Source organism: Leucoraja erinacea, chromosome 2 (genome assembly GCF_028641065.1).
Source record: "Leucoraja erinacea ecotype New England chromosome 2, Leri_hhj_1, whole genome shotgun sequence".
Classification (NCBI taxonomy): Eukaryota; Metazoa; Chordata; class Chondrichthyes; order Rajiformes; family Rajidae; genus Leucoraja; species Leucoraja erinaceus.
The window spans coordinates 81,004,358-81,031,755 of record NC_073378.1 but is presented as its reverse complement, the minus strand read 5'-3'; the positions used below and the strand labels follow the sequence as shown (position 1 = coordinate 81,031,755).

The 27,398-nt window shown below is 43.0% G+C and overlaps 1 protein-coding gene across 1 annotated transcript in view; it reads right to left on the bottom strand.

Annotated features, from left to right (window-relative positions):
* LOC129711549 (adenylate cyclase type 2-like) overlaps positions 1 to 27,398 on the bottom strand; it is a 262,852-nt gene that overhangs the window by 22,822 nt on the left and 212,632 nt on the right. Inside the window, 4 exon segments of the mRNA XM_055659237.1 lie at positions 11,673 to 11,819; positions 18,060 to 18,218; positions 19,989 to 20,073; positions 26,971 to 27,155. Of these exon segments, the coding sequence (XP_055515212.1) occupies positions 11,673 to 11,819; positions 18,060 to 18,218; positions 19,989 to 20,073; positions 26,971 to 27,155 (576 nt within the window).

The following is a 27,398-nucleotide window of genomic DNA, read 5'->3' as shown; positions in this document are numbered from 1 at the left end:
TCACCTTGACAATAAAAACAATGCCAAATTGCTGTTCCTAAAAAAAACCCCAGCTCATCCTTCAACACCATAATACCAAATAAGCTCATCCCTAAATGTCTTGACCTTGGAGCCTCCATTTGTAACTGGCTTCTGGACTAGCAGACCACTGTTGGTTAGAATTTGTCCTAACATATCCTCCATTCTGACCCTTAATATGAGGCACTCAGTCCCTTGCTCTACTCCTTACATACCCATGGCTGTGTGGCCAAGTACGGCACCATCTTTAAGTTCAATGATGGTATTGTCATGGACTCGGTAGACAGAAAGCCCTTTTTCCGTGTTGTATTTCTCTATCACTCCACAGTATATGACTCGGGAATGAAGTTGCTGTGATTGATAGTGTGCAGTCAATTTCTTTGCACATTATCAGTCACAGCTGAAAAATACACCAAGTGCTGGGGTACTGAGTGGGTCAGGCAGCATCACTGGGTGAACATGAGAGAGAAAACGGGGAATTACAGACCAGGTAGTCTAACATCGGTAGTGGGGAAACTGCTAGAGTCAGTTATTAAAGATGGGATAGCAGCACATTTGGAAAGTGGTGAAATCATTGGACAAAGTCAGCATGGATTTACGAAAGGTAAATCATGTCTGACGAATCTTATAGAATTTTTTGAGGATGTAACTAGTAGCGTGGATAGGGGAGAACCAGTGGATGTGGTGTATCTGGACTTCCAGAAGGCTTTCGACAAGGTCCCACATAAGAGATTAGTATACAAACTTAAAGCACACGGCATTGGGGTTCAGTATTGATGTGGATAGAGAACTGGCTGGCAAACAGGAAGCAAAGAGTAGGAGTAAACGGGTCCTTTTCACAATGGCAGGCAGTGACTAGTGGGGTACCGCAAGGATCAGTGCTGGGACCCCAGCTATTTACAATATATATTAATGATCTGGATGAGGGAATTGAAGGCAATATCTCCAAGTTTGCGGATGACACTAAGCTGGGGGGCAGTGTTAGCTGTGAGGAGGATGCTAGGAGACTGCAAGGTGACTTGGATAGGCTGGGTGAGTGGGCAAATGTTTGGCAGATGCAATATAATGTGGATAAATGTGAGGTTATCCATTTTGGTGGCAAAAACAGGAAAGCAGACTATTATCTAAATGGTGGCCGATTAGGAAAAGGGGAGATGCAGCGAGACCTGGGTGTCATGGTACACCAGTCATTGAAAGTAGGCATGCAGGTGCAGCAGGCAGTGAAGAAAGCGAATGGTATGTTAGCTTTCATAGCAAAAGGATTTGAGTATAGGAGCAGGGAGGTTCTACCGCAGTTGTACAAGGTCTTGGTGAGACCACACCTGGAGTATTGCGTACAGTTTTGGTCTCCAAATCTGAGGAAGGACATTATTGCCATAGAGGGAGTGCAGAGAAGGTTCACCAGACTGATTCCTGAGATGTCAGGACTGTCTTATGAAGAAAGACTGGATAGACTTGGTTTATACTCCCTAGAATTTAGGAGATTGAGAGGGGATCTTATAGAAACTTACACAATTCTTAAGGGGTTGGACAGGCTAGATGCAGGAAGATTGTTCCCGATGTTGGGGAAGTCCAGGACAAGGGGTCACAGCTTAAGGATAAGGGGGAAATCCTTTAAAACCGAGATGAGAACAACTTTTTTCACACAGAGTGTGGTGAATCTCTGGAACTCTCTGCCACAGAGGGTAGTTGAGGCCAGTTCATTGGCTATATTTAAGAGGGAGTTAGATGTGGCCCTTGTGGTTAAGGGGATCAGAGGGTATGGAGAGAAGGCAGGTACAGGATACTGAGTTGGATGATCAGCCATGATCATATTGAATGGTGGTGCAGGCTCGATGGGCCGAATGGCCTACTCCTGCACCTAATTTCTATGTTTCTATGTCTATGTTTCTAACATGGACAGATGGTCTTTCGGGGACGGAAACACATACATTTCTCTCACCATCTCCCACCACTCCAGTCACCCTGCCCCTTCCCTTTCTCCGTACACTCGCCTCCCATCTCACTGATGCCCGATGCATCTCTCTCACCTCCTGATTTCCCATTTATACCCTCCCTTTCCCCTCCCCCTTTTCCCTTCCATCCCATATCCCCCATTCACTTTGCAATACACTCTTCTTTTCTTATCCCCCACCCTTTTGTCTCATTTTCATCTCCAGCCTTTGTTACTCGCCACCCATGCCTATACACCCTCCCCCCCAACTTAATGTATCTATTTATTGCTTGCCAGGATTTGCCCTAACCCACCTCTCATTTACAGCTTTCTCTCCCTACTCCATTAGTCTGAAAAAGGTTCCCGATCCAAAACGTTGTTTGCCATGTCCTCTAACACTTTGTTTTTAGCTAAAGTGGAGCAGAATGGGTTTAATAGGGGGCTTAAATTTTATTAGAATGGTATATGCATAAATGATCCATAGCAGACAGGTAGTGAATTCCTCTTGTCTCCAGCATAGTTTTGTGCAATAATATGTTGCAGAAACAAATGGTGAACATTAGTTTTAATAATAAGTAGTGAGCTAGACTTAGATTAATATCTAACAACACCAAACCATTAATTTAATAGCAACCATAATCAGTTCAAATTAAATCTAGTATAGACACAAATTGCTGGAGTAACTCAGCAGGCCAGGCAGCATCTCTGCATAGAAGGAATGGGTGATGTTTCGGTTCGAGACCCTTTTTCAGACTGAAGGAGTAGGGGGGTCTGAAGAAGTGGTTCCTATCCGCGTACCTGTCCAAATATATTTTAAATCTTAGTATCCAAGATGTCCTCTTTCTTGAGTAAATGTGGGTTCCCCCCTGCTGTCAAAGATAGATCCCTCATTCACGTTTCATCCGTGTCCCGTAGTGCTGCTCTCTTGCTCCCCTTCCCCCATACAGAACAAGGATATAACTCAGCTGCTCCTCACCTTTCACCCCACCAGCCTCCGATTCCAACATATCATTCTCCACCATGACCCCACCACCAGTCGCATCTTCCCATCCCCACCTCCTTCCATCTTCCGCAGAGACCACTCCTTCTGCAACTCCTTGGTTCACTCATGCCTTCCCACACAAACTACCCCCACCCAGGTACTTTCCCCTGCATCTGTAGGAGAGATAACATCTTCATTCCACTTACATTCCTTCCCATGGCTTCACATTTCGTAACTCTTCAATTCTTATCTCATACCTTTTATCTCTTCATCTCTGGCCAACCATCTGGTTAACACTCTCACCTGTATGCACCTATCACTTGTTAGACTTGTCCTGTTCCTTGTCCTGTTACTCCTCTCTTCCAGCTTTCTCCCACCACCCCTCCACACTCAGTCTGAAGAAGGTTCCCGACCCTGAAACGCCACTTATCCATGCTCCCGAGAGATGCTGCCTGACCCGCTGAGTTACCTCACCGCATTGTGCCTTTTGTTATTGTAAACCAATTCCTTGTTTTTACTATGCTTTCCATGGTATATCTGTAGAAATTTGTAAGATGGCCAGCTAATCTTGCAAACAAGTGCCCTTAATTTTGCACCGTGTGGATGTAAACGCAATGATCTATGCCTGTTCTGATAAGATCGATGGCACTCCAGTCATCTCATGGTGTGTCAACCTCTGACACCCGTACTAATCAAGAATCTATCTATCTCTGCCTTAAATATGTCTACTGACTTTGGCTCCACAGCTTTCTGTGGCAAAGAATTCCACAGATTCAGCACCCTCTGACTAAAGAAATCCCTCCTCATCTCCTTCGTAAATGAATGTCTATTTAAGGTGAGTTAACTTGCTATGTCAACATTGTTTCACTCCATTCAGCAGCATTTTTCTAGACCTGATTGAGCCTCTACAATGGAGACAGGCACTTTTATGATGGGGATCAGTAATCTGCACAGAGGCGATCAGCTGTAGAATTGACTGATGGATCGGTTCCTTCTGGCAGTGGTACATATTAAATATTTTTCACTTTCCCGTCTTTACTACATTTGGTGGTGGAGTGTTCACTGCAACTGAGAAATGGGGAATTGGTGATAGTTTCTGCTTTCTATCACATTATTTAATTGACCATCCAGAAGTATTTTTCTACATGCTACCAAACTAGAGTTGTTTCAAACCATTGCTACTGAGTGGACCAGTGATAGTCAAAAGTTCACAATACATCACCTGAGGCCACCCCAGATCAGTGACAAGTTTTTGAAACTGAACAATTCTTGCTTTTGTCTTTTATTAGAATTGTTTCACATTCGATTTGATGCTCAGACATCTGTTCATGAAATACTCTAGATATTGTGGAGTTGTGTTACTCATAGATACTTGTCAACAATATTTTAACTATAAATAGACTCAAAATACTGGAGTAACTCAACAGGACAGGCAGCATCCGTGAATAAAATAGATAGGTGGCATTTGCACTGAAGAAGGATCCCGACCAAAACATCACCCATCCATTTTCTTCAAAGATGCTGTCTGACACACTGAACTACTCTAGCATTTTGTGTATATCTTTGTTATAAAGCAGCATCTGCAGTTCCTTTTTTATAACATTTGATCTATGATTGTTTAGGTGGTATAATAATTTAGTTTCTAGTTAGTGATGTTCATAAAGTCTGTTATCTGTGCAGTATGCATTATATCATCTGAATATGCATCTTGCAGAATGATGTGGATGACAAGTTGCTTATCACATAATAAATAATGATGGTGCAGGGGACCTTGCCTTGAGGGAAGCTATTTTTCATTAATTTGCAGTCATGTTCATCAATGACAGACAGTGGTTGCTGAGAATCGAGTTAATGAGGGGTTATGTGAGGAACCGGATCACTGGAGGACAGCAAATGCGAACCTAGAAGAGCAGCCAGGATAAGCCATGTAATTACAGGCCAGTGAGTTTGATGTCAGTTGTAGAGAAGTAATTGGGAAAAGTTCCTAAAAAAAGAAGATTAATTTGCACTTTGAAATAAGGGATTAATCAAAGATAGCCAGCATTCTTTTGTTGGAAGGCAATTTGAACTTTTTGAAGCGGTAACAAAACGCATTGATGTGGGCAGTGTATCTGATGGACTCTACATGGACTCATTAAGATCTTTATTAAAGCCCCACATGGGAGACTCGTGCAAAACATTAGAGCCTATGGGATCTGAAGAACATTGGCAAATTGGATCCAAAATTGACGGTATTAAAAGGCAGATTGTGATGGGCGGGGGTCGCTTTTGTGGTTGGAAGTCTGTAACCAGTGGGATCAATGATGGGACCATTACTGTTTTGTTATATACAATATTGATAGTGATATGAGTAGGTATGTTGCAAAACTTACCTTCAGCGGCGCTGCAGATCTGCCACTGACGTGTGCGCGAATTTGGCGCCTTTGAGAGGGGGGCGGGTTTAAAACGCGATTTTCTCTAGGCTATTCAAATCGAGGTTGTTCAGCCTACTTAGTTGCTGATGAAAAATCGCTACGACATTAGTTCGCTGCAACTATTTTTAAACTAAATTGGTTTATTTAATTGTTATAGTAGGTTGAAAATCATCCTCTAAACCCGTGACCGCCACCAACGGGATGGATCTCATGAAGGGGACAACGCAAGGTAGGCTGTTTATTTTTACATTAAAAAGCGCTTCTTAAGATCCCTTTATACAAAATTTAAAGTTGCGAGTAGCTGATTTGGGGGCCCATTAAATCCTGCAGTATTTTTCTGGGCATATGGGGTACAAATTCACCGCAATGGGAACGTTCCAAACCATCGCGTTGCACAGGATCCCACTCGAAAGCCGATTTAAATGGCCATTAATTTACAGCAATTGAACACTAAATTCCTTCCATTTGGCCTCTAATTTAATGAAAATTAGATTTAAAAATCATGTTTTATTGTGAATATTTGTGTGAATGTTCTTTGGACACAATTTCAGGTCATCCAAGTAAGATTGTTTAATATTTGTTTCAGAATGCTTCAATCTATAATAACTGAAAATTTCTTTCAGTTCTCTTAATTTTTAATAAAGTTATGGGCTTTTGACTGTCCACGATCACAGCTTTTGTGTTAAGTCAATGGAAAATCAATAGGGAACAAGACGCTAATTTCCGAGTATGAAAATGGCCATAACTTTTTTAATACTGAAGATATGAAAGTGAATTAGGTGTCAAATTAAACTTACTTTTGTGCTTTATCTGATGGGATAAATTGCAGACTTGATTTTTTAAATCTCAAAATATTGTAACATTGCTAACATGAGTAAAGTAGATATGATTAGATTGTTTGCTGACCTAAAACAATCAAACAACACCCTTTCTATCATTACATTCTTTATCATGCATTCCAGCAATGTCCTTAATACTAATATGATAAAATGGCAGTTCCCATTTTCTTTCTCTTTTAAATAGGGGGTCACATTTGCTACCATTTAATGCACAAGAACAATTCCCGGAATTAAAGACGTTTGGAAGATAAGCCAGAGCATTCAGTTTTGCAATCGACTTCTCGAGCACTTTGATTTATTTGTACTTATTTTAAGCTCCTCATTCTCCCTAGATTAATAGTTCTTAAGTATTTCTTATGTTTCTTCTCCCTGACGACAAACAGAGTAACTTTACTCTTCTTTACTCTTCTTTACTCCATTATAAATTCTCCCATCTGTCGGAAAGGGAGGCCGCATCTGTTCTTGCTAATCTCTTCTTCTTTACTTTAGAAGCTTCCACAGTCTGCTTTTAGATTTCATACGTTTCTTTCTTTGTCAAATTTTTTGTTGCTCCTTCATTGAATCTTGAAATGCTGCTAATTATGTTTCTGTTTCAAACAAGTTTATAATGCTCTTCCACAAGAAAAGTTGTGGATGCAAATCAGCCCATCACATAACCCCCCCCCCCCCCCCCCCCCCCCCCCCCCCCCCCCCCCCCCCCCCCCCCCCCCCCCCCCCCCCCCCCCCCCCCCCCCCCCCCCCCCCCTCAACACTTAAATTTCACGCTGCCTCAGGAAGGCAGCCAACATAGTCAAGGATCACCCATTTTGGTCATCCTCCTCGCCCCTCCCCTCTCGTCAGGCAGAAGAAACAAAAGCTTGAAAGCACATTCTACCAGGTTGAGGAGCAACTTCCCCTCACATCGACCAAATGCCCCATCTACACTAGTCCCACTTGCCTGCATTTGGCCCATATCCCTCTAAACATAAACTTAACCAAATGTTTCTTAAATGTGACAGTACATGTCTCAACTACCTCCTCCGGCAGGTCATTCCGTATATCTGTCATATAGACCACATCTACAGCTCTGCCCACATCAACCTTTTTGGTCACTTCTTTAAAAAACTCAAAGGTAGATAAAAATGCTGGAGAAACTCAGCAGGTGAAGCAGCATCAATGGAGCGAAGGAAATAGGTGAATAGCGAAGGTATAGTTAAAAAAAACTCAGTCAGACAAGATCCCCTACATACAAAGCTATGCTGACTATGTATAAATCAGCCCCGGTCCATCTAAATGCATGTATATCTTACCCCTCAGAATATTCTCTTATACATTTTTAACCACAGATGTTAGGCTCACAGGCATGTAGTTTCCAGGCTTTTCACTGCAGCCCTTCTTAAATAAAGGCACACCATTTGCCACCCTCCAGTCTTCTGACATCTCATCTGTATTTAAAGATGACTCATAAATCTCAGCCAGGGCACCTGCAATGCATTCTCTAGCTTACCACAGTATCGTGGGATATATCTGATCAGGCACAGAAGATTTATCTACCTTCATACACGTTAGAATCTTCAGCACCTCCTCGACCGTAATACTGACTGCCCTCAAGACACTTTCATTGACTTCCCCAAGTTCCAGTCTTCATGCCTTTTTCCATGGTTAATACGGAAGGGAAATATTCATTGAGGACTTTGCCCATCTCCAGAGAGAGATGACCCACTTTGATTCCTGACAGTGTAGGAAAGAACTGCACTGGTTTAGATACTAAATACTGGAGTAAGTCAGCGGGACAGGCAGCATCTCTGGAGAGAAGAAATGGGTGACTTTTTGGGTCGAGACCCTTCTTCAGACTGATGTCAGGGGAGAGGGCAGTACAGAGAAAGTAAGAATGTACCGCCCACTCTGGAGACAGTAAGATTGATGGGAGAACTGGGATGGGCAAGGGGATGGAGCGAGAGGGAAAGCAAGGGCTACTTGAAGTAAGAGAAGTCAATGTTCATACCGCTGGGGTGTAAGCTACCCAAGCGAAATATGTGGTGCTGTTCCTCCAATTTGCGCTGGGCCCTCACTCTGACAATGGAGGCGGCCCAGAACAGAAAGGTTAGATTGGAAATGGGAGGGAGAGTTAAAGTGCTCAGCAACTGGGAGATCAGGTAGGTTAAAGTGGACTGAGCGGAGGTGTTCAGAAAAACAATCGCGCTTGGTCTCGCCGATATACAGGAGTTGACACCTGGAACAGCAGATGTGCTTGGAGGAGGTGAAAGTGAACCTCTGTCTCACCTGAAAATAGTGTTGGGGTCCTTGATGGAGTCGAGGGGGGAGGTAAAGGGACAGGAGTTGCATCTCCTGTGGTTTCAGGAGAAAATACCAGGGGAAATACCTAGGCAGGGGGTGGTTTGGGTGGGAAGGGACGAGTTGACCAGGGAGTTGCGGAGGGAACGGTCTCTGCGGAAATCAGAAAGGGGTGGAGATGGGAAGGTGTGGCCAGTAGTGGGATCCCTTTGGAGTTCGCGAAAATGTCAGAGGATTATATGCTGTATACGACGGCTGATAGGGTGGAAGGTGAGGACACGGGGGACTCTGTCCTTGTTACGAATGGGGGGGAGGGGGAGAAAGAGCGGAGCTGCGGGATATCGAGGGAACCCTACTCCCAATTCCTCCGTCTACGCTGCATCTGCCCCCAGGATGAGGTTTTCCATACCAGGTCATCGGAGATGTCCGCATTCTTTGGGGAACGGGGATTAGTCTCTCCCATTATAGATGATGCTTTCACTAGGGTCTCCTGGATATTCCGCAGCTCCGCTCTTGCTCCCCCTCCTGCCATTCGTAACAAGGACAGTCCCCATGGCACCAAGGAGGCATACATTATCGCTACAGATTCTCCTGTCTGCATCTCTATCTAAAGAGTCGCCTATTTCTGTTTGATATTACTCTTCCCTGCTGAGACTCAGAGCCCGGTTCGATGTCACAGCATTGCTTGGTACTGCTCCTCAACCTTGATATTTAATTCCCACCTACAGCACCCAAAACCTGTTTAAAGGGGGGTGGCCACAGTGGTCAACTCCATATCTATTTCCATTCCTTGTGGTCACCCACCATCTCACTTCCTGGACCTTGGGCATGACAATCTTGCTATATGTCTTGTCCAAGAAGCTCTCTCTCTCTCGCGGATGGTTCTGTGGTCATCCAGCTGCAGCCCTAGTTCCTTAACGTGATCCTTAGGAGCTGCACCTGGACACAATTCCCACAGGTCATAATCATAGTCAAACAGTGTGGAAACAGGCCCTTTGGCCCAACTTGCCCACACTGGCCAACAAGTCCCAGTTACACTAGTCCCACCTGCCTACGCTTGGTCCATATCCCTCCAAATTTGTCCTATCCATGTACCTGTCTGTTTCTTAAATGTTGGGATAGTCCCAGCCTCAACTACCTCCTCTGGCAGCTTGTTCCATACACCCATCACCTTTTGTGTGAAAAAATCCTTAGATTCCTATTAAATCATTTCCCCTTCACCTTGAACCTATGTCCTCTGGTCCTCGATTCCCCTACTCTGGGCAAGAGATTCTGTGCATCTACCCGATCTATTCCTCTCATGGTTTTATACACATCTCTAAGATCACCCTCATCCTCCTGTGCTCCAAGGAATAGAGACCCAGCCTACTCAACCTCTCCCTATAACTCAGACCCTCTAGTCCTGGCAACATCCTCGTAACTTTTTCTGAACCTTTCAAGCTTGACAACATCTTTTCTATAACATGGTGCCCAGGTGTAATCATCAAGGATGCCAGTAGTTTCTCTGACTTCCCACATCCTGCAGGAGGAGCTTTGTACCAACTTACCTACCATCACAACAGCAACTGAACCAAGACCGAGATAAATAAAAAAATAACAAGACTCACACACAAGAGCAGACTGTACCTTATGGTCCTATCCACCTCTGATACCCGTTATATTTGTGTTTGGCTCGAATGTACTCATATATGGCATGATCTTACTGGATAGCACACAAAAAATATGTTCACTGTATCTCAGTACATGTGATGGTAAAAAAACAATACTTCTTTATATACAGTCATTGGTTGACCATTATCAACCTTTACAATATACTTTCCCAGTGAAACACAATTAAATCACGTTAGTTTTGATTGAACAGCTCGATGTAAAATTCTGATATATAATCACTCTTCCTTGAAGTTCCCACTTCTTCAAGATTATCAACCTTTCTCAATGCACAAGATAAGATCTAAAGTAGCATGTTCCCTGATTCATTCATCAGCATGCATTCTATGAATTCAAACTCCACCTTATTGTCATGTAAATTAATGTCCTGCAATATTGTCTTCTGATTCCCTGATTTATGTCATAGCCAATGGTACAGCCACCATTTGATATCCTATAATTAACTCTTATGAATGTCATCTTCACGTTGCTGTTACTTAGCTTATTGATTCTAATTCTGTTTCATGATCTGCAAAGCCAAGAATCTCACTACAGTACTGATCTGATCCTGATAATAATGCTACCCAACTTCTGTTTCCCTGTTGCCTGTACTTCCTAAATGTCAAATATCCTGGAGCATTCAGCTCCTAGTTTTGGTTACCTTGCAACCAAAGTGGGATAACATACCACCATAGAATGGTATATCATAGAACTAGTGTGAACAGTGGACTCAGTGGACCAAACAGCTTACTATATAACCATATAACAATTACCATATAACCATATAACAATTACAGCACGGAAACAGGCCATCTCGACCCTTCTAGTCCGTGCCGAACACGTATTCTCCCCTAGTCCCATATACCTGCGCTCAGACCATAACCCTCCATTCCTTTCTCGTCCATATAACTATCCAATTTATTTTTAAATTATAAAAACGAACCTGCCTCAACCACCTTCACTGGAAGCTCATTCCACACAGCCACCTAATTCTGCTCCTAATTACAGCACGGAAACAGGCCATCTCAGCCCTACAAGTCCGTGCCAAACACTTATATAGTTTGTTTCCATGTTGTGCCTATCAATCATCTATCAACTTTTATTTAATGGCACTGAGAGCATACTTGTTCATTTCTGTTTGTGCGTTAATTTATCTATCATGTTTCAAAGTTAAGACAGTGATGAGGCATTTTGTTTCTGTCAAAGACATGGGTCTTTGGAACTCATCCTCAACTGTCACACGAAGTAGAATCTTTGAATATTTTTAAGACATAGATAGATCTTTAATAAACAAGAGGGTATCATATTAGAGATAGACATGAATATAGTGTTGAGGTCACCATCAGATTAGTCCTGATCTATTGATTAGCAGAGCAACAGTGCAGCAGAGCAGCCATGATCACATTGAATGGTGCTGGCTCGAAGGGCCGAATGGCCTACTCCTGCACCTATTGTCTATAAGATAAGGAGCCAAGTGACCTAATTCTGCTCCTAATTTACTGTATATGTTTGTATCTGTATCATTATAACTATAGGATAACACGATTCTGTTGCTTCATACTTACATCATCAAAGTCAGCAATAATTTCATTCAGTAATCGTAGACATTCTAAGCCTTCTTTATTTACATCTGATTCAGTGTAGAATTCTTTGAAATCTGGGATGGATGCAAACATGACGCAGACACAGTCATATGATTGATGGTAAAGATCCTGTCAAGCAAATGGAAAATGTGGCATTGGAAATGTTCAAGGTTATCTTTTCTCTGCTAAAACTCTACATTCAGTGTTCAGACCACGCATTTACCAAGGCTAACAACTATCATTGAAAATTTCAGCTTATGTAGGAAGTGAAAAGATATTTATGCTACATTCTTCTCACAGGCCATCACATTTTTGTTTTGCATGAATAACTTTGATTAAATATACATGTCCTTGCACTACTTTGTAAAAAAAAATGCTGTTCCTCATTGAAGGATCGAATTGTAAAATTCTCAGGAATTGTGCTGAAGAATGCATTCTTCGCTGCCCCTGATGAAGTTTCAGGCCCCTGGGGGAAAGCGGTTCTCTATCATCAGGAAGATGAGTACAAATATCTGCTTGAGTACATCTCTGGTAGCCTTCCTTGATTACAAACTTACGTCATGCTCCGCCTATTATTTGGGAGAATGTTGGGAGTATGTTGTGGAGAACTGAAAGATCCCATTCCACCTGACCCCTGCAATTATTCTTATGGAGCTTTAGCAAAGATCTCCAAAGCTATTTGCAAAAATAATTTGGGTGCTTGACTCGCCTGGACCACACATGTCAGCCTCAAGTCCTTTCAGCCTTGTGGCAACAAGATGCTCGCATGTCCATTTAACAGTACCCTCAACTGCTTGTCAGAAGAATGGACTTCCTGGACTAGAGTTTACCCACCAATGGTCATTTGACCAGTAGGCGGAAAGAGAGCTAAGTAAATGCACACAAATTAAACAAGTTTTGGCATAATTTTATGATACAGTTTACTGAGGAATCCCAACAGAAATTCTAGCTATTTCTGGTATTCATTAAATGTAACATTATAGAGTTCAATTAAAGGGAAATTACTTCAGTCCAGCAGCATAAGAACAGTTTACAGCATTTCATTGGATTAGTTACAGGGTTAGCACTCAGAAAGTTGAAATATATATTCAGAGACATGAGCTTGAATTTCAGTAAGACAGCCTATGGAGTTTAAGAAGGAACTGCAGATGCTGGAAAATCGAAGGTAGACAAAAGTGCTGGAGAAACTCAGCGGGTGCAGCAGCATCTATGGAGCGAAGGAAATAGGCAACGTTTCGGGCCGAAACGCTTCTTCAGACGGGTTCTTCTGAAGAAGGGTTTCGGCCTGAAACGTTGCCTATTTCCTTCGCTCCATAGATTCTGCTGCACCCGCTGAGTTTAGACAACCTATGGAATTTGAACTAATGATATAAATGTGAAATAAAATGCTGGTGGCAATTTTTTTTTTTTTCGATTGCCATGAGTACCCCACCCTTCAGGGAAAGGGAATTGTCCTTCAGGGAAAGAAACATGCCACCCTTAATTGCTCTGACCCATGTGCAAAATCTCTCCCACCCATATAGTTGACTTCAACTGCCTCCTCAGTTGAGGGGCAATCAGGTTACACGTTGCTAATTATAGTCACGTGCCATGCAATGAATGGAACTGATGTATTATTGGCAATGTTTATACATTCTAACATCGGTGGTGGGGAGAATTCTGGAGTCAGTTATTAAAGATGGGATAGCAGCACATTTGGAAAGTGGTGAATTCATTGGACAAAGTCAGCATGGATTTATGAAAGGTAAATCATGTCTGACGAATCTTATAGAATTTTTCGAGGATGTAACTAGTAGAGTGGATAAGGGAGAACCAGTGGATGTGTTATATCTGAACTTTCAGAAGGCTTTCGACAAGGTCCCACATAAGAGATTAGTATACAAACTTAAAGCACATGGTATTGGGGGTTCAGTATTGATGTGGATAGAGAACTGGCTGGCAGACAGGAAGCAAAGAGTAGGAGTAAACGGGTCCTTTTCAGAATAGCAGGCAGTGACTAGTGGGGTACCGCAAGGCTCAGTGCTGGGATCCCAGCTATTTACAATATATATTAATGATCTGGATGAGGGAATTGAATGCAACATCTCCAAGTTTGCGGATGACACGAAGCTGGGGGGCAGTGCTAGCTGTGAGGAGGATGCTAGGAGGCTGCAAGGTGACTTGGATAGGTTGGGTGAGTGGGCAAATGCATGGCAGATGCAGTATAATGTGGATAAATGTGAGGTTATCCACTTTGGTGACAAAAACAGGAAAGTAGACTATTATCTGAATGGTGGCCGATTAGGAAAAGGGGAGATGCAACGAGACCTGGGTGTCATGGTACACCAGTCATTGAAAGTAGGAATGCAGGTGCAGCAGGCAGTGAAGAAAGCAAATGGTATGTTAGCATTCATAGCAAAAGGATTTGAGTATAAGAGCAGGGAGGTTCTACTGCAGTTGTACAGGGTCTTGGTGAGACCACACCTGGAGTATTGCGTACAGTTTTGGTCTCCTAATCTGAGGAAAGACATTCTTGCCATAGAGGGAGTACAGAGAAGGTTCACCAGACTGATTCCTGGAATGGCAGGACTTTCATATGAAGAAAGACTGGATAGACTTGGCTTGTACACGCTAGAATTCAGAAGATTGAGGGGGGATCTTATAGAAACTTACAAAATTCGTAAGGGGTTGGACAGGCTAGATGCAGGAAGATTATTCCCGATGTTGGGGAAGTCCAGAACTAGGGGTAACAGTTTAAGGATAAGAGGGAAGTCTTTTAGGACCGAGATGAGAAAATCATTTTTTACACAGAGAGTGGTGAATCTGTGTAATTCTCTGCCACAGAAGGTAGTTGAGGCCAGTTCATTGGCTATATTTAAGAGGGAGTTAGATGTGGCCCTTGTGGCTAAAGGGATCAGGGGGTATGGAGAGAAGGCAGGGATGGGATACTGAGTTGGATGATCAGCCAATATCATATCGAATGGCGGTGCAGGCTCGAAGGACCGAATGGCTTACTCCTGCACCTATTTTCTATGTTTCTATACAAAATATTATTCTTTTTCAGCAGGCACTGATCGATTTATGGATATGTTAAACATTTAAGCTTGAACAGCACCAATTTAAATTAAAATTGGTGAAATCAAAAGTACACGAGTCATTTAATCACTGGCCTCAATAAAAAATAAGTACTATACTCTATTTTCCATGTAGGAATGCACAAAAAGCACTATGTGGATGTCTGTTCCTGCCATGACAGTAATATGATAATGTGCCATGCTTCTTTTGAAATGGTTAGAAATTGAGCCGTGAATAAATGATCCCCTTAAATAATAATGGACTAAGCAGGTGCTAACCTCCATCTCACTATATAAGTGGTTACATTGAGAACGCACTCTGGAGTACTTGTAAATTGCAATTTACAGAGTTATTCATATCAACAGTATTTTCTACCACAACATGCATAATATTATATAAAGCATTTGGAATATTAGCAACCCTTAACAACTCTGAAATAAATTAGCTGTTTTCTGCAAACAGGAATCAATATAAAATAAACCCTAACATTTCAAAAGCATGGAATCCCATATTGCCTTCTTAAAATTTTGGACTTTTTCATGAAATATTTTCATTGGATCTGGCATCACAATTACACCCTTAAATGTGTACCTGATCCTTTTTCATTCAAGTTCATGGTAAGAATTGCGTACGCACAGCCGTCTGAAGCGCATGACGTCATTTGAAGATGGACACAAAGGTGGAGTAACTCAGCAGGACCGGCAGCATCTCCGGAGAGAAGGAATGGATGACGTTTTGTGTCGAGACTCTTCTTCAGTCTGAAAAGAAGGGTCTTGACCCGAAACGTCACCCATTGCTTCTCTCCAGACGCTGTCGGTCCCGCTGAGTTACTCCTGCATTTTGTGTCTATCCTCAATTTTCTTGGCCCAGCTCTGGGTGTAGAAGTGGGGGTGGATCCGGACTGCAACGGCCGTGAGCCCCAGGCCGAGTTTGGCGATCGTTTACCTGCTTCTGCTGCTGTTGAAGGTGAGAAGTTGCGTCGCGCCAGGGTCTTGGGCCTGTCCCACTTTGGCCATCAGTTCCGCAACAGGCCGTTGGTGCGCGAAGATTTTGTTTACTGCAAGAATTTCGGAGCCCCGCGCGATGTCGGGACCAGCCCCGCACAACTCAATACCCCTCCACGCTTCTAAGTGGGACCGGCCCTGCGCGGCCATACGGTGCCTGTATGCCTCAAGCAACCACGAGGTTGCGTAATTTGCGAGCCAAGGACGCGTAAGTGGGACAGGCCCTTTAGAGTGAAAACAGGCACTTCGGCCCACGCCTACCAATGAGCACTCCTACACTAGTTCTAGGGGTAATTTACAGAAGCCAATTAACCTACAAACCTGTACGTTTTTGGAATGTGGGACAAAACCAGAGCACTCAGACAAAATTCATGCAGTTACAGGGAGAATGTACAAACTCCGTACAGACAGCACCCATAGTCACAATCAAATCCGGGTCTCAGATGTTCTAAAGGCAGCAATTCTACCGCTGTGCCACTGTGCTGCTCAATTTTATAGAGACACTTTATATGATCAGCAAACTTGGATTTATTACACTTTGTGTTTTCATCTCAATTTTTGACATAAATTGTGAATTGTTGATTGGTCAGCGTTGTTACTGTGACATCAGTAAGAGTCTGCAAACCTGAAGAAGCCCTGTTCCTACTTTCTGTTATTTGTCTACACTATACTGTCTACATTGTCTACACTCTAGATCCAGTAGGTGGCGCGACTCACGTCAGCAGCGGCCTCTGCAGCCCGTCCGCGTTTTTATTATTTTTGTCTATGTTTTTATGTAGTTTTTGTTATTTTTTGTTTGGGTGTGTGTGTGGGAGGGAGGGGGTAACTTTTAAATCTCTCCCTGCACGGTTGGGGCTGCAATGTGGAGCGGCCTCCAACAGGAGAAGACCGGGGACTCTGGTGCCGACTCACCTCACCATCGCGGAGCTGGCCGAGACCGGAGCGGGTGGAGCGGTGGTGGAGCGCTGCTGCTGCTGCGGCCCGACCTCCGGAGATTCGGAGGCTGCAACTGCGGGTCTGGCGGACGGCGGCACCAGGAGCCCGCGGGTCCCTGGAGGGAGACCGCTTTTCAGGGCTCCTGCAACGGCGACTTCTCCCGCCCGAGTTGCGGGGTTGAAGAGCTCCTGGAGCGGGGCCTGACAGCACCGCCCCCCCGGCTTGGAATGGCCGCGGGACTCTGCGAGCGCACACCGGGGGCTCTAACACCAAGACCCGGTGTGCTACCTTGCATCACCCAACGTGGCTTTAATGGCCACAGGACAATCGCCATCGCCAGCCGGGGGCTTTGACTTTGACTCTGACATGGGGGGGGGGGGGGGGGGAGAAGAGAGTGCAGACCTCCTTTGGAGAGATACGTTTTTTTGGCCTTCCATCACAGCGATGTGATGGATGTTGTAAAATGTAAATTATGTCGTGTCTTGGGTCTATTTGTTTGTAATGTATGGCTGCAGAAACGGCATTTCGTTTGGACCTCAACGGGTCCAAATGACAATTAAATTGAATTAAATTGAATTGAATATAAAAGATGTAATCATATAACAGAAATAGAGGGAAACAAAGGAACTTTGACTGGTCAATGAGTCATTGAACGTATTCGTATACCTAGTTTCTTTCTTGGACCTTTGCCCTCGCCCCCTCTCCTCGACAGAACAAGAACAGAATTCCCTGGTTCTCATCTATTGAATATACTTCGTATTCAATAGATTATGTCCTGCAATTTCTGCCAGCACCAACAAGATACCACCACCCATTCTCTCACAAGTTCATGCCATTCAGCCCATCGAGTCTAAACCATTCAATCATGGCTGATCTCAGCCTCCTAATCCCATTTTCCTGTCTTCTCCCCATAACCCTTGACACCTGTTCTAATCAAGAATTTGTCTATCTCTGTCTTAAAAATATCAACTGACTTGAATTTGTCTATACAGACAAAGATACCACAATGGGCTTCTAATGACTGCTTTAAATAATTGGCCTTATGCTGTCAGAGAGCGTTCTCCCATTTACTCGCCCAACTTCTTTGAAAGCTGGTTTGTTTTCCAGTTCTGGCAAAAGGTCCAGGGTATACAATGCCAGCTATTTGTCTTTCTACAAATGCTACCTGACCGGTTGAGTGTTTATTACGCTTTCTATTTTTATTTCAGATTTACGGCATCTGCAGTTATTTTTAAACTTTCATTTTCCCACTACAGCATTGGCTGGGTCCTTGACAACCTGTACAGGTTCATCATGTATTTAATTAATGAACGAGATTACATTCTCCCCAACAACACACAGCAGGAATCACTTTTGTCTCGCTCGGACCACTTACTTCATTTTTCCAATTCTGAGCCAAGAAATGTTCAGCCACGTGAGCAGGAAGTACGTTTTCCAGCAACACTCTGTTGAGGTTTTCCATGGTTTCTATCTCCTCACATTCTCTTTTGAATTTGTTCTTCCACAGGAAGTCTAACCTGCAGTAATATTCATTCTGTTACAAGAGGACACAGAGATAAAGAAACAATAGGCACTTATAATCCAATGAATTACACAATTTTTGAAAAAAATTCTGAGGCAAATGGAATGTATGCAATCATGCATTAGTTTATCATTGGAAAGCAGATAATATGAAACCAAAGGAAGACCATTAACAAGATGGCCTTCACCTGTGTAGTATTCTTTATGTGCAGGAGGATGTCACCAAGTATTTTGCAAGGTGCAAAGGAATTCCATGATTGAGAATTATGAAAAGAATGATGAAAAGTGACAATGCAAAAAATGTTTTGGGACTTGTTTTTGAAGCTGAATGAGAAGATAAATAAACAAGATAACCAGTCTTAGACCTAACACAGAAAATGAAAGTGCCTCTCAATAGTATAATTTGTGCACCTTAATATAAAGCATGTCTGAACAGATTGAGTTAAAGATCACTACAATTGTGTCCTTGGCTTCATATTTGCTTTATTGATCAGATGCCACTGATTATCATTTGCACAATGTCAACAGCTGTTTCAGCTGACACCTAGTCTTCCTAATTATAACCCAAGCAAGACCTGTTTTTGCTTTATTTCACTTATGTTTTGGAGGAACATAGTGCACCAAAATTATTAGGTTCTTTAGACCATAAAATGGGCAGAATACACATTCATTCTTCACGTGCAATGACCAGCTCCTCACCTTCAATGCTACATTTATATATCAATATCATTCCATCCGTAAATGACGAAATGACAATTTCCATTTAATGATACTTTAAAAATAACATTTTATTCAACATTTACATTTCCTGAATTTAATAAACAGATTGAAATTAAAAAGGCTAACAGTGACATATGAAAAATTCATTTTCATAAGCGCAATTTTAGATAAATCTATTTTCATGCTAAGTTATGTAGTGTTATGTGCGTAGAATTATGTTTGAACCAGTACAAGCCAGTGTGTGCATTTCAGCCTCAGCTGCAGTTGCCTGAGGAGGATATAAAGAGGCAATTCAGCTGACTCACCATATCCTGGGGGCATGGTGCAGGGTAAAGTGTGAAAGGCCTCACAGCAAGGAGACCTTTAAGCAGAATACTGCTGAGGAATTACCCCAGGAAACCCCTGCCCTTATTTGACAAACGAAAGGCTGGGGATGGAGATTGTCTCCGGTTGAAATTGTCATGCCTTTGAAATTAATTAGAAACAAAGAATTGCAGGTGCTTATTGATACCAAAGATAGGACAATGTGCCGGAGCAACTCAGCGAGTCAGGCAGTATCTCTGGAGAAATAGTTTCGGGTTGGGACATACCTATTTTGAACATAACAGTATAGCACATAGGAACAGAAATATCCATGCTGAACAGGATACCAAGTTAAACTAATCTCCTCTGCTTCCACATGATCCATACCACTCCATTCCCTGCATATCCATGTGCCCATTTAAAAGTCTCTTAAATGCCAGTATCGTATCTGTCTCCACCACTACCCCTGGCAACACATTCTAGGTACCAGTTTGAATAATCACTTAAATGTCAAGGAGGTCAACGGCGTCTAATATTGTGTAGGAAGGAAGACAGACACAAAAAGCTGGAGTATCTCAGCGGGAGGGGCAACATCTTTGGAGAGAAAAAATGGGTGACGTTTCGGGTCGAGCCCCTTCTTCAGTTATTATTGGTTCTTTATGCATTTTAATAACCTTTATAGTTATTTCTAAGCATCTTACTAACTCAATTATTTTGTCTGTTTTAACAATAAAAATATTCAAATAACGTTTTTCCTCACCTGTCTCGCCAAAACAAGAAGGGTGACAAAGAAAATGAAAAGGGAGATTGAGCCCATTGTCTTCAGATCCTTCAGCACGCCAGGCCTAGCAAAGGAGAAGGGAATGTGTATAATGCAACAATTCAAAGCTGAAACTCATCTATGACACCAGTGCAATTAAATAACTACTAAAATGACCAGATATAGTCATCACTACTTTTTCATTGATTGATCTTTGAACACAATTAATTTAATAAATTAGTAAAACAGTTTTTTGGGGGGGGGGGTTTGCTCTATCAATTTTCATTTATCCTATTTAGTCTATTATTATTTTCAAAGTGTGATATCTGCAGGAGCTGAATTGTCATGTAACAGATGTACAAGGTGTGATAAGACCACATTTGAACTATTGTGTGCAGTTCAGGTTGCCCTGCCCAAATAAAGGATGTTGCTGAGTTTGAAAGGATGCAGAAAAGATTCACTAGGATGTTCCCTGGACTTGAGGGCTTGAATTATAATGAGAGTCTACATAGACTGGGACTTCCCCCCCCTGGAGATTGAAGGCTGAAGGGTGACATTATGGAGGAATACAAAATCCTAAATGAAGCATATAGTGCTTGAGACAATAGACAATAATTGCAGGAGTAGGCCTTCAGCCCTTCGAGTTTCAATATCGAGTTTCAATATGTTTCAATAAGATCCCCTCTTATCCTTCTAACCTCCAGAGTATACAAGCCCAGCCGCTCCATTCTCTCAGCATACGACAGTCCCGCCATCCTGGGAATTAACCTTGTAAACCTACGCAGTACTCCCTCAATAACAAGAATGTCCCTCCTCAACTTAACTGCAGATCAAACCCAGACCAAAAGTGCACACAATACTCAAGGTGTGGTCTCACTAGGGCTCTATACAACTGCAGAAGGACCTCTGTGCTCCTATAGTCAACTCATTTGTTATAAAGGCCAACATGCCAATCGCTTTCTTCACTGTCTGCTGTACCTTTCATTGACTGGTAGAAACATAGAAAATAGGTGTAGGAGTAGGCCATTCGGCCCTTCGAGCCTGCACCGCCATTCAATATGATCATGGCTGTTCATCCAACTCGGTATCCTGTACCTGCCTTCTATCCATACCCCCTGATCCCTTTAGCAACAAGGGCCACATCTAACTCCCTCTTAAATAGAGCCAATGAACTGGCCTCAACTACTTTCTGTGGCAGAAAATTACACAGATTCACCACTGTGAATTTTTTTTTCTCATCTCAGTCCTAAAAGATTTCCCCCTTATCCTTAAACTGTGAACACTTGTACTGGACTTCCCTAACATCGGGAACAATCTTCCTGCATCTAGCCGGTCCAACCCCCCTTAACAATTCTGTAAGTTTCTATAAGATCCCCCCTCAATCATCTAAATTCTAGCGAGTACAAGCCAAATCTATCCAGTCTTTCTTCATATGAAAGTCCTGCCATACCAGGAACCAGTCTGGTGACCCTTCCCTGTACTCTATTTATGGCAAGAATGTATTTCCTCAGAATAGGAGACCAAAACTGTACGCAATACTCCAGGTGTGGTCTCACCAAGGCCCGGTACAACTGCAGTAGAACCTCCCTGCTCTTATACTCAAATCCTTTTGCTATGAATGCTAACATACCATTTGCTTTCTTCACTGCCTGCTGCACCTGCATTCCTACTTTCAATGACTGGTGTACCATGACACCCAGGTCTCGTTGCATCTCCCCTTTTCCTAATCGGCCATCATTCAGATAATAGTCTACTTTCCTGTTCTTGCCACCAAAATGGATAACCTCACATTTATCCACATTATACCGCATCTGCCATGCATTTGCCCACTCACCCAACCTATCCAAGTCAACTTGCAGCCTCCTAGCATCCTCCTCACAGCTAACACTGCCCCCCAGATTTGTGTCATCCGCAAACTTGGAAATGTTGTATTCAATTCCGTCGTCCAATTCATTCATATATATTGTAAATAGCTGGGGTCCCAGCACTGAGCCTTGCGGTACCCCACTAGTCACTGCCTGCCATTCTGAAAAGGGCCCGTTTATTACTAATCTTTGCTTCCTGTCTGCCAGCCAGTTCTCTATCCACATCAATGCTGAATCCCCAATACCGTGTGCTTTAAGTTTGTATACTAATCTCTTATGTGGGACCTTGTCGAAAGCTTTCTGGAAGTCCAGATACACCACATCCACTGGTTCTCCCCTATCCACTCTATTAGTTACATCCTCAAAAAATTCTATAAGATTCGTCAGACATGATTTACCTTTCATAAATCCATGCTGACTTTGTCCAATGATTTCACCACTTTCCAAATGTGCAGCTATCCCATCTTTAATAACTGACTCTAGCATTTTCCCCACTACCGATGTTAGACTAACTGGTCTGTAATTCCCTGTTTTCTCTCTCCCTTCCTGTTCAAAAAGTGGGGTTACATTAGCTACCATCCAATCCTCAGGAACAACTCCAGAATCTAAAGAGTTTTGAAAAATGATCACCAATGCATCCACTATTTCTGGGGCTACTTCCTTAAGCACTCTGGGATACAGCCTATCTGACCCTGGGGATTTATCGGCCTTTAATCCACTCAATTTACCTAACACCACTTCCCGACTAACCTGGATTTCACTCAGTTCCTCCATCTCATTTGACACCCGGTCCCCTGCTATTTCCGGCAGATTATTTATGTCTTCCTTAGTGAAGACAGAACCAAAGTAGTTATTCAATTGGTCTGCCATGTCCTTGTTCCCCATGATCAATTCACCTGTTTCTGGCTGCAAGGGACTTACATTTGTTTTAACTAATCTTTTTCTCTTCACATATCTATAAAAGCTTTTGCAGTCAGTTTTTTGTTCCCTGTCAGTTTTCTTTCATAATCTATTTTCCCTTTCCTAATTAAGCCCTTTGTCCTCTACTGGAATTTCTCCCAGTCCTCTGGTATGCTGCTTTTTCTGGCTAATTTGTGTGCTTCATCTTTTGTTTTGATACTATCCCTGATTTCCTTTATTATCCACGGATGCACTACCTTCCCTGATTTATTATTTTGCCAAACTGGGATGAACAATTGTTATAGTTCATCCATGCGATCTTTAAATGCCTTCCATTGCATATCCACCGTCAACCCTTAAAGAATCAATTGCCAGTCTATCTCGGCCAATTCACGTCTCATACCCTCAAAGTTGCCTTTCTTTAAGTTCAGAACCCTTATTTCTGAATTAACTATGTCACTCTCCATCCTAATGAAGAACTCAACCATATTATGGTCACTCTTGCCTAAGGGGCCACGCACAACAAGACTGCTAACTAACCCTTCCTCATTACTCAATACCCAGTCTAGAATAGCCTGCTCTCTCGTTGGTTCCTCTACATGTTTGGTTAGAAAACTATCCCGCATACATTCCAAGAAATCCTCTTCCTAAGCACCCCTGCCAATTTGATTCACCCAATCTATATGTAGTGTGAAGTCACCGATTATAACTGTTTTACCTTTGTTGCACGCATTTCTAATTTCCTGTTTGATGCCACCCCCTACTCCACTACTACTGTTAGGTGGCCTGTACACAACACCCACCAGCGTTTTCTGCGCCTTAGTGTTTCGCAGCTCTACCCATATCGATTCCACATCCTCCAAGCTAATGTCTTTCCTTTCTATTGCGTTAATCTCCTCTCTAACCAGTAACGCTACCCCACCTCCTTTTCCTTTCTGTCTATCCCTCCTGTATATTGAATATCCCTGGATGTTCAGCTCCCAGTCCTGGTCACCCTGGAGCCATGTCGCCGTGATCCCAACTATATCATATTCATTAATAACTATCTGCACATTCAACTAATCCACCTTATTAAGAATGCTCCTTGCATTGAGACCAAAAGCCTTCAGGCTTGTTTTTACAACACTCTTACCACTTATACAATTATGTTGAAAAGTGGCCCTTTTCGGTTTTTGCCCTGGATTTGTCTGCCTGCCACTTTTACTTTTCACCTTTGCTACCTATTGCTTCTACCCTCATTTTACATCCCTCTGTCTCTCTGCTCATGCTCCCACCCCCCTGCCACATTAGTTAAATCCTCCCCGACAACACTAGCAAACACTCACCCAAGGACATTGGTTCCATTTCAACCCAGGGGCAGACCGTCCTGTTTGTACTGGTCCCACCACCCCCCCCTGGTTCCAATGCCCTGGAAATTTGACCCCCCCCCCCCCCCCCCCCCCCCCCACCCTTTGCAGCATTTTTCAAGCCACGTATTCATCTGCAATATCCTCCTATTTCTACTCTGACTAACATGTGGCACTGGTAGTAATCCAGATATTATTACCTTTGAGGTCCTACATAAGTTTATCTCCTAGCTTCCTAAATTCACCTTGTAGGACCTCATCCCGTTTTTTACCTATATCGTTGGTGCCAATATGCACCACGACAACTGGCTGTTCACCCTCCCCATCCAGAATGTTCTACAGCCGCTCAGAGACATTCCTGACCCTTGCACCAGGGAGGCAACATACCATCCTGGAGTCTCGTTTTGCGACCGCAGAAACACCTTTCTATTCCCCTTACAATTGAATCCTCTATTACTAAAGCCCTTCCACTCTTTTTCCTCCCCTCCTGTGCTGCAGAGCCACCCACGGTGCCATGAACTTGTCTGCTGCTGCATTCCCCTGATGATCCATCTCCCCCAACAGTATCCAAAATGGTATACCTGTTTAGGAGGGAGATGACTGCAGGGGACTCCTGCACTACCTGCCTACTGCTACTCTGGCTATTGGCCACCCGTTCCCTTTCTGTCCGCTTAACTTTTACCTGCGGTGTGACCGACTCACTCTATGTGTTATCCACGACTTTCTCAGCATTGTGGATGCTCCAGTATGAATCCAACTGTAGCTCCAACCGTTCAATGCGGTCTGCCAGGAGGTGCAGCTGGACACCCTTCCTGCACACGTAGTCACCAGGGACACCGACAATATCCCTGATCTCCCACATGTTGCAGGATGAACAATGATGAACAAGGACCCCCAGATCCTGTTGTACTTCCCCTTTTCCCAACTTGACACCATTTAGATAGCAATCTGCCTTCCTGTTTTTGCTACCAAAGTGGATAACCTCACATTTATCCACATTAAACTGCATCTGCCATGCATCTGCCCACTCACCCAACCTGTCCAAGTCATCATGCATTCTCATAGCATCCTCCTCTCAGTTCACACTGCCATCCAGCTTTGTGTAATCTGCAAATTTGCTAACGTTACTTGTATTCCCTTCATCTAAATCAGTGACGTATATTGTAAATAGCTGCGGTCCCAGCACCGAGCCTTGTGGTACCCCACTAGTCACTGCCTGCCATTCTGGAAGGGACTCGTTAATCCCTACTCTTTGTTTCCTGTCTGCCAACCAATTTTCTATCCATGCCCACTAATCTCCTATATGGGACCTTATCAAATGCTTTCTGAAAGTCCAGGTACACTACATCCACTGGCTCTCCTTTGTTCATTTTCCTAGTTACATCCTCAAAAAATTCCGGAAGATTCGTCAAGCATGATTTCCCCTTCGCAAATCCATGGACTCGGACTGATCCTGTCACTGCTATCCAAATGTGCCGCTATTTCATCTTTTATAATTGACTCCAACATCTTCCCCACTACCAATGTCAGGCTAACTGGTTGAATAGTTTATCTTTTTTCCCCAGGGTATAAGAGTTGGGAACTAGAGGGCATGGGTTTAGGGACACATATGAGCAAGGTAATAGTTTAGTTAAGAGTAGGGTCATACAGCATGGAAACAGGTCCTTCGGCCTATGCCGACCAAAATGCCCCATCTACACTAGTCCCACTTGCCCACGTTTGGCCCATATCCCGCTAAACCTTGCCTATCCACGAACCTCTCTAAATGTCTTCTAAATGTTAAAGGACCTGCCTCAACTACATCTCCTGGTAGCTTGCACCACTATCTGTGTGGAAAAGGTTGCCCTTCAGGTTCCTATTAAATCTTGCCCCTCTTATTTTAAATCTATGTCCTCTGGTTCTTGATTCCCCTACCCTGGGTAAAAGACTGCACATCTACCCTATTTAATCCCCTCGTGAGATCACCCCTCATTCTCATGTGCTCCAAGGAATAAAGCCCTCGCCTGCTCACCCACTCCCTATGACTCAGGCCCTCGGCCCTGGCAACATGCATGTAAATCTTCTCTGCACTCTCTCCATCTTAATATCATCTTTCCATTAGCATGGTGACCTAAACATTTTTAACCATGATTTTTTTTCAGCTTTTCCTTTCTATGGATTTTTGACGAAGCATGAGAACAAAAAAATGATGAAAAGAGTAGGCTGCAAAATGTGAGTGGAATGAATTGTATCTGAAATAATTATTTAATGGAGCAAAGGCAATAAAAGAAGGTTTATTCTAATTTATTAACCTTTTGAAAGGTTGAGTGGAGAATTGATACATATTCTGGGTGGAGAGACAGTGACAAGGGGTCATGAATTTTAAAGCCTTTGTCAGAGTGAAAAGAAACATGAGAGAGATTTGTTGGGGGTAAGCGATTGAGGCATCCTTTGTATTGCCACTGCATATTTGAATCTGCCCTTTCACTGGAAAAGTACATAAACATATTAACCATAGAAGGAAAGGCTAGAAGGGAGAACTATGCAGAAGATCAGTCACACATTACTATATGGCTATATTTAAGAGGGAGTTAGATGTGGCCCTTGTGGCTAAGGGGATCAGGGGGTATGGAGAGAAGGCAGGTACGGGATACTGAGTTGGATGATCAGCCATGATCATATTGAATGGCGGTGCAGGCTCGAAGGGCCGAATGGCCTACTCCTGCACCTAATTTCTATGTTTCTATGTTTCTATTACGCCACCCAAAAATTGGCAGACATGATTGCTGAAACAAACTTTATATGCTGTAATGCCTATGGTTCAGTGGTTTTGTTATGATAGCCAATAAGAAAAACAGCGCGCAATTGTAGAGAGCACCGTAAAGAATGTACCTGTCTATCTGAACAGTTGTGTATAGCATCCTGCTATAGTCATCAAAGAGTGAGGCATGGGTTTGCAGCAGGATAACGTTGTAAACCACCACAGCAATCAGCATCAGCAGCATTTTCAGCTCGTAGTTCACTCGCAGGAACACAGAACATGACATCAATCCCAGAATGCAGCTGTACAGGAAGTACTGCAGCAGAAAAGTAGCCCAAATGAAATTTGAAACTTTATTGTAATAAACTCTATTAAGATTAACGTACTTTTCTAAAAGTCACAATATGTCTTTTTTTGTCTGGTGAAAAAAATCCTCTTGAAAATCAAAACATGTACTGCAAATTAAGAATATCAGAACTTTGTCTAAGCATTGCACAATGTAAAAGGTTTCTTGTACAAAATCCCAGAAGATAAACAGTATATTGTAACATGATCTCCA